Source organism: Tamandua tetradactyla, chromosome 10 (assembly GCF_023851605.1).
Source record: "Tamandua tetradactyla isolate mTamTet1 chromosome 10, mTamTet1.pri, whole genome shotgun sequence".
Taxonomy (NCBI): domain Eukaryota; kingdom Metazoa; phylum Chordata; class Mammalia; order Pilosa; family Myrmecophagidae; genus Tamandua; species Tamandua tetradactyla.
Genome location: NC_135336.1, coordinates 38,271,100 through 38,285,633, shown reverse-complemented (window position 1 = coordinate 38,285,633; position 14,534 = coordinate 38,271,100). Strand labels below are relative to the sequence as shown.

Genomic DNA, 14,534 nt, shown 5'->3' with positions numbered 1-14,534 from the left:
TTGAGCTGCAAATGTTGAGCTGAAGTATGCTGAGCTGCTTGGGCTGTGCTTCATTGAGCTCTCTCATTTAAGCACCAGCCAATGAAATCAAACATAATTCATTGCAGCAGGCATGCCTCCTAGCTAGCTGTAGATGTAATGAGCAGCAGATGAGGTTCACATGCCATTGGCTCAGGTCCACAGCAAAAGAACTAAGCACCTTCACCCTAACTAAGTTGACACCTGAATCTAACTACCACAGTGTGGATCTTGAATGAATGTTCCCTAAAATTTCCTCTCCAGTTATTAAAATGAACATTTACAAGTAGTTCAGCTCTGTTTTTGTTTCGTTTTTTTCTCCCCATTTATCAGCCAGTATGTGATTTATAGCTTCTTGAGCTTTAGAACCTTTGTTCATTTGATAATGGTGGTTCCTGTTTTGGGGCTAAGAATTATGTGAGAGCTGAGAAATTATCAAAAGGAATCTGGGAATTATATGTCTTTGTATTGTGTAAATGATGAGACCCTTCTAAAAATAAAATTATTTCCATATGGGGAGAATGGCTATAGAATTACTCTTTGTCAATAAGAAGTTCTCAGTGTTAAAAAAGTTGAGACTCACTCTTCTGTGTTGAATTATTCATAGCTGTGTATCAAATATTTCCATTTGCTTTTTTCTGTCCTTCCACCAGACACAATACAATGAACAAATTAACAAGGTGAAACAAGGGTTTGCTTTGAGTACCTTGCCTCCAGTGCAGCTTCCTCCACCACCACCCAGTCCTGAGATACTGGTAAGAAGTAGGACATTTTGAAAAATTGTCATCATCTTGATAAAATAATAAGAGTTGTAAAACACTGAATATGAAGCATGTTTAATGTGTGTTCCAAGTGATATAACACATGTAAATACAAAATGTAATTCTGTCCGTACCTACCAGTCTCCAAATGATGAAATTAGTTGACTGGCTCAGGTGAGACTAAACCATAGGCTGGGATTTAGTGCTGCATTTGATATCTAAAAAGGTCATATTTAAGTTCATCCTATTAGCCTACTGATGAACACTCAGAATTCTCGATGCCCTCAGATCACCCCTAGATGAGTAAAATATCTAAGCATAGTAGGCTGGAATTCACTTCTCCACTTCTATTTCAGACTTTCCTTTCCTTAGCTTTTTTATATTCTTTTCTACTTTTAACAGCAATGACAGCTGCCACTTATACCTGCTCCCTGCTTGTTTTTAGGAAGACGTTTAAAGACTCTAGGAGGGAAGCATAGGTGATATTTTTAAATTATCATAATGTATCTAAGTTTAGAAGAGAGAGAAGGTATGAGACAGTAGATCCCTGAAAATGTTATTTCTATAAACAGTTCAATATAATAAAAACTTAAAGAACTTAGAAACTATATGAATTGTTTGGAATGAACTGTTTCAAAAGCATAATCCAGAGCTAAAGTCACTGTGTAAAACATACATACTGTAGTCTTTAGAATAATTATTGCTTTTTATAGTTTTGGGTGATTCAGTTTCTGTAGGCACACTGTATTATAAACATTAATGTTATTCCAGGCTTGGAAAACCATCACATGCAACTAGGAATAGGGAATGTGATAAGTAGCTGACAGAAAACTCCCAAGAATTACTTGTAGTTCTACAGTAAGAACGATATATTCTTGGTGGGATTTCTAGAAACCCCGTGCTTTCTGTCTATAATGAGACTATGTAGATTGTGGTTAGAACTTTGTCATTACTCTGAATATAAATGAGAGATTTAGAAATTACATACAGTGTAGTTCTAGAATAGGCTAGTTCCAACAGCTTTTGTATCCAAGGATCTTAAGGGCCATGACTTTCTCTTTGGTATTAAATCCAGCCTAGACTTTCCAGGTTTCAGTCCTTCTAAATTTTGAGATTCCTGGAATCTGAGCAGGATAAACCTTCACTGTCTGATACCAGTGATACTCTGTAGCTGAGAGAACCAGTTAAACCTTGATCTCTAGACTTTGTTCCCTTCACCAAGAGACTTTCTTAAGTTTGCTGTGACTCATCAAATTTAGTCAAAGGCAAAAACCCACCAGCAATTAGGTTGTATGGTAATTCCGTCTTCCTTTTGGTAGCATTCTGAGAGATGCATGTGTATCTTTTGTGCTTCATAACCAGTCGTTGCTGTCCTTGATCAAAGCTAAAAGTTGTGTTAAACTACAAATCAGTGATCATTGAATGTTAGCACAGTAAGAGAACAAATGCTAGAAAAGTTAAAATGCTATTTGCTACAAATCAAGGTAGTATTGTACAAGAGAAATACACTAGAGAGATCTGGGTTCAGGTCCTAACTCTGCCAATAACTGAATTGGACTTGGAAAAATCAGCTCTTCTGGAATTTGATTTTCTCATTCATAAATTAGGATATTATTCTGAATGATCTTATCACTGTGAATCTAGTACTTAGCTCAGTGATTCCAGTATTTTAAAGAATGGTCATTGAGCTTTAAATATATAATAATCTAACTTAGAAAGTCAGGAATAATGAGAGCTGTTCAAAGTTTAACCCAGCATTTTTATGAGTTTTATATCTTCGTCTCTGAACTCTGGCTACCTAAAGCTCAAATAAATGGTAGGTAATAGTTGTCCTCAAAGAGAACAGAACTATTGACTTAGTATTCATCCTTAAATATTTTACATTTTGACAATTTTGAAACCTATGTAAAAGTAAAGAAAATAGTATAATGAACCTCTTCATATTCAAGAGCCAGCTTCAGCATTATCCACATTTCATCGATCTTGTTTCATATCATCCCCATCTCCCTCCTCTCCACTGGAATGTTTTCACACAAACTTAGACATAATATAATTTCATCTATTTATACTAAAATAATATGAGGATTCTTATCAGACATAATGAGACCATCATTATTTTGCCTGAAACAATTATAAATAATTTTAGTATCAAGTACCCAATTAGAATTTTTATTTCCTAATTGTCTCAAAATTTTATTACTTACTTAGCTTAATATTTCTAACTTGTTATTTTTATACTTATTTTCTAAAAATGACCCAGTTAAGGTCCATAATTTTGTATTTGGCTGATTGGTCTCTTAAAATCCTTTAAGAGACCAATCTCTTTAAATTACTCAGTTACCTCCTTCCCTCTCTTCATTCAAATCATCTGTTTATTGAAGAACTATGTTACATATCAAGTTTAATTTCCCACATAATGAATTTAACTGATTGCATCCTTGTGATGTCATTGTGCATATTCCATTATTTCCTATAAACTAATCTAGAGCCTTGGTTAGAATTAGGTTCATTATTTTTGGCAAAAGTACTTCACAGGTAGTGATGTGAAATGCACATCAGAAGGCACAGGACCCTCTCCTTCAGTGATGTTAAAAGTCAGACCGTATCCTGATCTATCCATGATAGTGTTCTCCATTATCCTTTCAACTGCTGTTTGAGGATCATTATTTAAAGTTATTGATGTTGCTCATGTTTTTAGTTCAACAAATAGTTATTGAACTCCTGCTTTATTCCAGTGCTAGTCCTGGCACATGGTAAATGCTCAATAAATCTGTTCCTTTCTGTAATCCAGCCATCAAAATATCCATCTTATTGGTAGCTGCTAAGAAGGGATAGCTTTTCACAATCCTTTGAGAAGTGCAATAATACCAAGCATGTCCACAAGTCACTATAGGAGAGGGACAAAGCTAGTTTATCATAGGCCCACTCCACTTCATTCTTCCACTCTACTTGGAATAAAACATGAAGTTGTGATTCTAGCAAGTGGAACTAATACATGATAAAAGTAATATTTTCTATAGACAACTTAGTTTCTTTTGTGAAATTTGTATCAATATTGTTCACTAACAGTGATAGTGCTCATTGGGGATCTCATTTTCATAGTTCTGTATTATGTTGAGCGGGAACCTTAAAGATCACCTAACTCAACCCTCTCATTTTATAGATTAGTAACTTTGGGGATACAAGGTTATCCAGTGAGGTAGAGAAAATGGGACTAGAATCCAGTTCTCTCTCTCATGTAGTGTTCTTCCCAGTAAATCTCAATACACTTTGCTCTTCCAAATATTCTTGCATTTAACTAATGTTATAATATACATTTTTTCTAATGTACTATAAGCGTCGTGTATCTGAAGTTCACATCACTACCCCCCCCCCCCCCCAAATATTGCTCTGGGAGTTTAGGTCCTTGTATGCATAAAATATAATATCCTTTGCCTTTTCTTTTTTTTGTTTCCTTTTCTATTTTAGATGCAGCAGTTCTTGGGAAGACCCCTAGTTAAGGAATCTTTCTTTAGACCTATACTTGCTATTCCTCAAATGCCTACAGTTTGCCCTGGAGTCATCTCTGCACCTGGCCAGCCTAGAGCTCCACTGGTACAGAGCCTTTCTTGGTGAAATAGACATTAACTAGTTCTGTATTACTAGACTGGACCTCTTAAATGGTTGTGTTTCCTTTGTGCATTTATTTTATATGATAATGATGGTGATGATAACAGTTAAATGAATTCTTTGTGAGGACTATAAGGAGTTTGAATATATTATTTAATCGAATATATTATTTAATTCATTAGCTGATATAAGCTTAGTTTCTGGAATCAAAGATAAGTATTTTTTTTAGTAGAGTGCTTTCAATTACAGTTTTGCTTCTATAACAAAGCAGTGAGGGTAGATTGGTATTTTTAATAATTTGTTTTTAGCATGGTTGTTGGGTAGGTTGAAGAGCAAAAAAGCCAAGCCACAACAAAGTTATTCCATGAAGCTAAATAAAAAGTTTATTTTCATGTATGTAATAGGAAGGTGTTCAACTTTATGAATATATAATATAAATAATAACACCCCTTAAAACATATACTGTGAAGTTATAAATCCTAGTTACAATTTGCCAGACAATAAGCCTTATTTAAACCTAAGCAAGGAATAGAGAAATTTAAAATGAGTAGTATTATCAGTTTAATCTTGGCTAAGCTAACTTTTTTTATTAAATGAAATATCTCCTCCCAAAAGAATGATGTTAGATATAATTAAAGAAAAATTTCTCTAATCTTAACTACCACATGAGTTCTAGTCAATTGTTTCAATTTTTAAAAAATTACCACATCTTTTATCACCATATTATACATTATGGTTCACTCAATTTTCTTGCCCACCACTACAAAGTTGAAAAATAAAGTACCTCCACCTTCTAATAAAATACTTGGAAAAAGCTTGATACTGAGGCAAACCCAGATTTCTGTGTGGTAGTCATGTCCCTTCTATGGCTAATTAGGGTTTGTACAGTTATTGCTATAGCTATTGCTAGTTGCTAATTCTTTATGAGTAATAACCTTGTATTGAAAATAATCTGTAGATTCTTAGATAAAAGGTACCATATATATAATTATCCTAATTCAGATTAGTATTCCAAAAACATTGACTTATTGAGACTAATTAATTACAATCTACATGATTTTAAGAAGGAGCTACCATAGAGAAATAGGGAAAACACTCGTTCAGTAATTTCATGGCTCAGAGGTGTCACTACAATTTGCACAACACCTGTGTTTGTAATAGTCATGAGCCCTTGGCCAGAGCACTTTTGATAGTATTCCCACCTTTATTTAGTTGTTTTAAAATTCAACTTGTTTATTTTTCTAATTCTAAAAGTAGTAAGTGCTAATTCTAAAAAAAAAAAAAAAGAAATGCAAACAGTATGAAAGTACACAAAGGAGAAAGCAAAACGACCCTGCAATTGAAGCCCTCATTTACAGATTGTTGTCTAACTTCACAAACCTTTTTCTGTGTATGCATCCATATATACATTTTAAAAATTTTTCATATAAAAAGAAATCATAGCATATATACTATGTCATGAACATTTTTTAAAATTAAACATTTCAAGGGCATCTCTCATGTTAGGACATATAGATATATTCCAGTTTGAAAAGACTTTGTTAGATATACCATAATTTATTTATTCATTCCTTTATTAATAGACTTTAGGGTTTTTCAATTTTTCACTGTTATGGAAAATACAGCAATAACCATCTTGTATATATAAATATTTCTGTATGTGCATGCAGTTACTGAAATTAGCATGTCCCATTTTTAATATGAGAAATTATAAACTATTAGAAATGTTGTAGTAGGTAGGTTAACAGGCGAAGCAGGTAATACATATGTCAGTATTTCTCTTCTTAAATCTTTATTCTATGCATTTTTATTTACTTTAAGGTATAGAAATATCTTGTTGGCATGGGAGGTTACTTCTAGTAATTGAATAATTGAAGCTGATGGGTTGTATTTTGTCCCACTAACAAAAATTGTTCTTCAGATGACTGGCATAGCCTGGACTGTGCCCACACCTATGGGAGAGCCTCTGCCTCCTGGTGCAGGTCTGGGAACTGACCCTTCCTTGATGAACTGGGAGAGGATTATTGATAGGCTGAAAATTGCCTTTCCACAACAGACCAGGTACCTTAGTTTTTATTTCGTGGTGAGTACAGGTCATGTTCTATAGTTTGCAGAGCTATAATATGGCAATGAAACATTGCAAAGACAATTAACACACACACAAAAGCCCAGGCATTTCCTTATACATGGCCTTGGTAAGGAAAATGAAATCATAACCAATAAGGGAAAGTGTTCAATAGAAATGTTAAACCTCATAAGATTTTAGTCTTAGGCCAAAAGAGAATAAACCTTTTAAATTTTAGGTCTGCTTGTCTACTGAAAGTACCACCAGTTGTAAACTATGTAATTTTAATTCCACTAGCTGCAGTGATTATCTTAATAACCTATTTCCAAAGTGAATTTTAAGCTAGCTGTATGCACATAAGTCCAAACATCGTGAAATTTTGGTTTCCTATTTCCTTAATTGTATTGAGGGTCCTTATAATTCCTTTGTTAGAGAATGCGGTTAAATGTAAGAAATCATGATTTCACTGTGCCTTTCACAGCTCTGACTTTAGCAGAAAGATATTTAATGCTACTCCTATAGAAAAGAAGTTTCTCTTATCTCAACTTTTGTTTCAAAGAAAATAACTCTAGATTTCACCAGTATTTTCAAATGAATGCTAGCACTTTTATGTTATGCTCTTAGGTGTCAGGATTAGATTATGGTTTATTATAAATTTCATAATACTGAATAGATAAAATAGATCTGTAATACACTTGTTATAAATATGTTTAAAATGAATAAATAGTAAATTCATTTTATAAGGCTGAGATTCATATGACACTTCATTTGAGAAAGGAAAATATTTCATCCTGCTCTATCCTTTGAAAAATGTAGGTGCAGGCTGTGAGTCAGTGGACTTTTGAAACTGAAAAGGAACATAATTAAAATAATCCTAGGTACCTTTATCACATAATCAGAGTGTCTTTTAATCTTTGTTTCCTGTTCTGATTAATCTTTGTTTTCTGTTTCTAAGTTTTACAAAATTAAAACTATTAACACAAATAGAGAAGAGAGAAACCAAGAGCAACACAGTTAAATAGGAATATTTTAGTCCTAAATAAAAGAATTTTTAAGAGGTTTGATATAAAGATTTCAGTACACAAATAAGTAGATAAACCCAATTTTCACTTAGTGAGCTATCAAAAACAAAGTTAAAGTCTCTCTTTGGAATGAAAGTAAATATTAAACCTTGCCATTCCTGGGCACATTAAGTATCACTAATGAACACATTGAGAGTTTAATTTTGGCTTAAAATAAATGCAGCTGAACTTGTGATCACTTTTTTATTTTGTCTGCTGTGTGTTGGGGTTCACATTTCATTTTTTTCCATATGACTATCCCATTTATTGCAGCACCATTTGTTGAATGTTTTGTGTGTGTGTGTTTTGGAGTGCTGGGCCAAGAATTGAACCTGGGTCTCCCACATGGCAAACGAGAATTCTACCACTGACCTACTTGTGCACTCTTGTGATCATTTTTTTGAAAAAATATTTAAAGTATCATGAACATATAATATGTATCAATCATATGATATGATATTTATATCTTATTTGGAGGATAAATCCTCAAGGCAATAGGGAAAATCACCACTACTCTTTTCTTGATCTCTTCCAGAAAGGAAATCACAGATTTCTTAAGAAGATTGAAGGATGCTAATGGGAAATCTTTATCTGGACTGACATTTGATGAAATTGCTTATAAGATTTCTCATTTTATTGACCCCAAGAGATCTCAGGTAAAGAAATCCTATATGTCTGCCCTTATCTCTTGAAGTTACCTCTTTTAATTACCACCATAACATGTTCAAAAAAATCAGTAACCTCTCATCATATCAAATCATCTAAAAGGGCAAATAATTTAACAACTTCAACTTTACAAATGATATAGAAAGTCTTTTTGAAATAGCTACCTCCTGATCATTTTAGAATAAAACTCTCCCTCTTGAAAATTATTTCAGGTTACTGTGAATGATTCTAAAGTAGGTAGTTTTTTCAATTTTCCTGAAAGATTTGTTTTAATTAAAAGAGCATATAGAGTTATTTTTGTCCTTACATGGCCCTGAATACATATGTGAAAATTGTTAACACTTGTTTTAAGATTGCTCATGTATCAGATTGACCTTTCTCCTTTACTAATTCTAGCTAAACCTCATCCTGTACTATTCCATCAGTCCTTAATTTGTTTTAGAACAATTCCAAGAATTCCAAACATAAGTATAATATTCTGATTTTCAGAGTCAAGAAAAATCGATACCAAATGGTAATAGTGTTTCACCTAGCCATTCTCCACCACAGTGTAATGCTGTCCAGCTCCCGACACCAGCCTGGAGGCCCCTCAAGTCACAAAGTTCTGCCACATGGGAAGGAGCTAGTGACTTGGTGAGACTGGGCCTACTGATTCTGAACACATTTAGATTTGGGGGAAAGAAATGATCTGAATTTAACTTTATTTTTATTTCCCCCAGAATGAGGAGGAGGAAGAAGAGGAGGAGGAGGAGGAAGAAGAGGAGGAGGAGGAGGAGGAGGAAGATGAGGAGGAGGAGGAGGAGGAAGATGAGGAGGAGGAGGAGGAGGAGGAGCCTTGTGTGATCTGTCATGAGAATCTCTCCCCAGAAAACCTCTCAATTTTGCCCTGTGCTCACAAATTCCACTCTCAAGTAAACTTTAAAACTTTTCCTTTTAATATTTAATCAGCTAAGCAAGACTCATACTGCTTTACTTAAAATCAAATACATACATCATCATCCATTGCTATATCCTGAGTTCCACTGGGTGTAACTTGAGGCTCTTGGATATTATACAGGAATACTTACACCTGTTATCTCATACCTAGGTACAGATTGCACTATGCTTTCTCGGATTTTCATACACCTTACAAGTAAAGAGGCCAATGTTGAGATTTAAATGGCATGGGGCCAGCAGTTCCCTTGGATAAAACTGGGATGAATATTGATTGACATTAGTAAGAGTTTCTTCTCCTTGACAAGCTATAAATACAGCATACTGTCCTTTGTCTAGGAAATTATATCCCATGCCTAGTGATGGTCCCTTACCATTATAAAGGGTAGACTTATCTTACTGGTCTGTCTAGACAACTGTATTTGCCTTTGAATTTGCTCTGGCTTGAGTATTTGATGTTAAAAAAATGTGAGGCTGACATATCTTTTGTTGATTCTTACCATGTATATAGATTAATTCCTGTTGTTTTTACTGTGCAAGCGCTATTGATATACAATTTATGATCCAGGTATTCTGTTGCAGAGAGTAAATTCAACACAAAAAAGATAATTTTACAGAAAAATGGATTCTCGGGGATGTTAACAATAGCTAGCTTAGTTAAGCCATATCTGTAAAACATCATTTCAAAGATAGGTGATATATGATACAAAATTATATTTTGCATCTGTTCTGACATGAAGAGATATAAATAGAATAGTTAATCCTAAAAGATCTCCAGGAAAGATACTTGACCACTTGACTTTCCAATTTAAGTTTTAAAAATCCCCCACTTAGAAAATACATTTTTAGCAAAATGTATTTTATTCCTTGCCATTGCCTACTGGCTAAGAAAACTGGTCACTCATTTAGTTTACTTTTGAGGGTTAAAGTTAGTGGGCTTCATATATAGTACCTAGTCTTAGGTACTAAGACTCTGAATTGGCTCTCCTTTATTTATGCAGGTAAAAATGATTTGTTTTAATAGCATTGATATTCAAACAAATGATTTAATAGATAGTTCATTCATGGCCAAAGAATACTACTATGGTTACCGAAGAAAAAGCAATCCGAGAAACAAACTATCGCCTAGGATTTTAACTTCAAAACACCATTTGCTCTATGTATTAGGCCTTGATGACTTATGTATGCATAGTTCTTATCTTTCTCTGAATTACAAGATGAGAACAATATTTAATAAAATAATCAAGAGAGAGAATACAGCAGCTGGCCGCAACCTCTTTGCCAGAAAGAGCTGCTATTCATTTCCCAAACCTTTGAGGTTATCCTAAAAATTGGGGTTGAGGGAAGGATAGCAGTAGAATATACTGGCTGATAGAAGATGTTTTGCTGTTACCAGCTATATTGCTTATCAAACTAGACAAGGAGCCACAATGGCAGCATTTGGTTTAGTGATCCATCAGGGAAAGCCTTCAGATCCAACAGAAGACATGTTTGTAAATCTGACATATAGAGTGACGATGCATCTGCCAGGCTAAATCTGAGAGACTGACATGGATTTTTTTGCTCCCTAGTGCATTAGACCATGGTTGATACAACAGGGGACATGTCCAACCTGCAGGCTCCATGTTTTGCTACCAGAAGAACTCCCTGGTCACCCCAGCCGACGGTTGTCCAAGATCTGATACAAGGCGGTGACTAAGCTAAGGAAGTTCAGATTTCATATTCCAGAATTTGGCTTTTCCTTTTATTATAAGCTGATAGTATGAATAATGTGAATCAGTATGTTCTTTAGTGCTGTTCAAAAGGAACTAGCTGATCTCCTCAAAGCCAAAGAGGACCAGACAAATATTCAGGGCTATGAACTAAACTGAAAAGACTTAAATAAGATGGACTTTTAATAGTTACAATATATTTGCTGTTACCTTTTATGTAATTTGTTCCAGTGTGGATGTGTTAACTGTTAGCATATTTTTTAAGGTGTCTTTTCTTCTCTTTTTAGTTTCTTATTCCACTCTCTTTTCCTTTCTCCTAAGTATTCAACATTTTAATTTCTTGAAATTAAAATAAGAGAAATAATAAACAAGACATGTATACAAATTTTACAGATTTGGGGGTTCCTTTTGACTTTCAAAGCTACTTTAAAATATAATTAATCAAAAAAAAAAAAAACAAACAAAAAAAATATATAATTAATCTGCTTGATTTTTACCTCTCTCTTCCCTAGTCTGTTCTATCTTCTAAAATATGTACCCATAAGGATATTATGAGCTACTTGAGAATGGGAACCATGCAGAGATATTTTTGAGCTGGCTTATTCTGGCTTATGCTGGCTTTGAGAGGAACTTTTGGAATTTCAGGAATCTTGTGAGCCAGTTAAATTGTTGGTAACTTGAAATCCTCCATAGTGGTAGTATTTATACCATGGAAATTGGTAAATTCTATAATAGGTTCCCCTCCACACCCCAAAAGATGGTTAACATTTACCAACATGCCATTGGGACCATGTCTGATTCTTCTTTTTATTGCCAATATCTTGCACAAGTAGGTACATAATAATAAATACTCCCAAATCCGATAGTAAGAAGTAAAAGTTAATATGCAAACTAAGTCACTTGTACAGTTGAATAATTGAGATCTCTGTTCATTTGTAAACATGCTATCTTTGGACCTTAATCATTTATGCTTTGCAGTTATTTTTTTCTGTTTTAAAAAGTCTCCAATTTCACATTCTGATGTTGGAGGGAGGTGGGGGGGGCTGTCTACTGTTTGTGAGTAGTTGGCTGTTCTGATAAAGTTGATATCCCTTGAGCTAAGTTCCATATCTATTATGTAAATGAAAATAATATTGTATAAATACTGTAAGTGTTATACATGTCTCTAGTTTCAAAATTAAAGAAATTTGGAGTTACCTTGTAAGACAGATGTCTCTTGGTCATATTCACAGTCTCAATTTCATTAACTTATGGAAAATAAGTGTTTCTAACCAGTAATTATTTTATCTGTATATGTTGGTGTAAATGTATCTTAAAGCTGCTTTAAATCTCTATTTAAAAATATCTATTTCTGTTTCATTGTATGTTAAGAGCTTTGTTTGGTAGGAAGATTGGAGTGGAAAATGTGAAGAAGAATAGCTAAAAAGAAGGCAGTCATTTAGATATATAATGCAAAGAATGTCTCAGAATTGCAGAATTCCAAGCTTATAGGGCCTTTATCATCTTATCTAACACCTCAACATCATGATCATATAGCAGATTACCTTTTAAGACAAATGTTTCTTAGTTTGTGCAATTTCCAACTGCAATTACACTTATGTGTAGGAGTGAATAAATGTCTGTTAGTTGAACAAGTATTTTTTCTGTGTATTTGTTTAAATGTATCCTAAAACTACTTTAAATATCAATTTCAAACTTCTATTTCTATTTAAATGTACTTAATTTTTTCTTCAGTTATGAGAATGAATAGGAAAGCATGAAAGAAAATATCCAAGAAGAAGGCAGTCATCTAGACCTGTAAAAAGCCAAGAATGTCTTTGAATCATAGAATGTCAGAGCTTTGGGGTCCTTAATAAACAGCTATTCTCATTCCTCATTTTACTGGTATGGTTAATCCAATGTCATATGACCAGATATGATTGAGCCAGTCCTAGAACTTGAGGTCTTGATGCCCAGTCACTTGTTTGCTTTACAAGCTCATGCTGTAAGACTGTAATAGTGTGATCTATTTATTGTGAATATATGTAATTTCTCATTTTCTTGAATAGAATATGCTCAGTAAATGAAATTCATCTGAAAGCTTAGTTGTGTACATTTGAAGATGCTACTCAACAAAGCTATTGGGCTTTTATTCTTAAGTGTGGATCCTTGGTCATCATCAGGATGTTACGCTTATGAAAATGCATAATGCAAGAGGCCGTCTGAGAATCTGCATTTGGCAGGAGCACCCTTGGAGTTCTGATGCACACTAAAGTTTGAAAGCTAATGATGTAGAAGGTGGGTTTCTCAAGATGATCTAGGTTTGAAGTTTTGAATTCCATCTCTTGACATGTATTATGTGATCATGAACAAATTACTAAGTTTTCTAAACCAATTCCTCTACTGTAAAATTGGGGAAAAAATACACTTGCCTGAAAGAGTTGTTAAATGAGCATTATTCATCTTCTTTCCCAAAGTAGCAAGGCTTCCATTAGTCATCCAATTTGTTTAAATTTAATTCTTGATGATGAAATCCTTAAAGACTTTTTATCTTTAGCTACCCTCATTAAAATGAAAAGAGGAGAAAATATAACCATGAGTCCTACTTCTAGTTCACAAATGCTGAGCAGCAAGTTTACTGCATAAGATCACACCCCCAAACATGTGGTTGATCCTTTTGAACTACAGAAACTTTAGTAATTCTTAATACTGTATGGCAAGATTGAACAATTGTCAATGATCTAGGAGACTGAAAGTTTTAAAGATGTAGGACAAATGTCATTTTCTTTTGGGAGACAAGAATACTAAGGAATGACTTGCCCAAAGTCACACAGCTATTAAGTAGGAAGGCCATGATTTCAACGTTGATCCCTGACATCAAAATCACTGTTCTTTCTCTGTAGTACCGTGCTGTTTCTTTAAACACACAAAACAAAATAAAACTGAATGCTTGAAAATCACCAGTTTCTTTGAATAAATGCTGACGAAAAAAAATATTAGAATAGGTTAATCATAAAGGGACACTATTCTAACTTGGAATAAGCTCAAAATTAGTGTTCTTACATCAAGGTTGGTGAGTTGAAGAATACTTTAAAAGGCCAAAGTTTGAATGTTTTCATCTTTTCAATTTCAAACATCATCATTGTTGTTCATTTAGAACATGTTTCTAGGGTTGTATCAGTTTTTAAAAGCATGAAATTTTACAATCACCATTAGGATACCAATATCACAATGACACACTTCTGCAATGTAAATACATCTTTCAGTCAGTGTGCTGTTTCTACTCAGAGAAGAAAGTAATGCTATAGAAAACAATATCCTGAGCCTTTCATTTCTCTCTTGAAACTAGTCTATGACAAGTGAGGTAAAGGCTAATTTCAAACTGTAGTTACAACAAAAGCCATTCCTCAGCAACTAAAGACATTCCTCAACAACTGAACATGTTGCATGTTTAAAAAATTATTTTTAATTGTGGTAAAATGGACATAAAAGTCATTGTAACCATTTAAAGTACAAATTCTCTGACATTAAAAATGCTGATGATTCTGTGTAATTTTCCCAACCATCTGTTTCCAGACTTTTCATCACCTTAAACCAGCACCCATACTCATTTAGCAATAACCCCCCATCCACCCTCACCCCTGGTAACTGCTATTCTGCTTTATGTTTCTACAAATTTGCTTATTCTAAATATTTCATATAAAGTAAATCATACAATATTTGCCCTTTT

General features: G+C 33.8%; 1 protein-coding gene across 10 annotated transcripts in view; it reads left to right on the top strand.

Moving 5' to 3' along the window:
• Positions 1 to 12,462, top strand: part of DZIP3 (DAZ interacting zinc finger protein 3) — a 177,227-nt gene extending 164,765 nt beyond the window's left edge. For 9 of the 10 annotated variants that reach the window (XM_077118451.1, XM_077118456.1, XM_077118455.1 and 6 more), the window contains 7 exons: positions 672 to 773; positions 4,248 to 4,373; positions 6,310 to 6,449; positions 8,050 to 8,170; positions 8,670 to 8,813; positions 8,900 to 9,091; positions 10,685 to 12,462. In XM_077118451.1, the coding sequence (XP_076974566.1) occupies positions 672 to 773; positions 4,248 to 4,373; positions 6,310 to 6,449; positions 8,050 to 8,170; positions 8,670 to 8,813; positions 8,900 to 9,091; positions 10,685 to 10,795 (936 nt within the window). In that variant the 3' untranslated portion in view covers positions 10,796 to 12,462. The remainder of the gene's footprint in view (positions 1 to 671; positions 774 to 4,247; positions 4,374 to 6,309; positions 6,450 to 8,049; positions 8,171 to 8,669; positions 8,814 to 8,899; positions 9,092 to 10,684) is intronic. The other variant, XM_077118453.1, reaches the window with a different exon arrangement.
• The last annotated feature ends 2,072 nt before the right edge of the window (positions 12,463 to 14,534 follow it).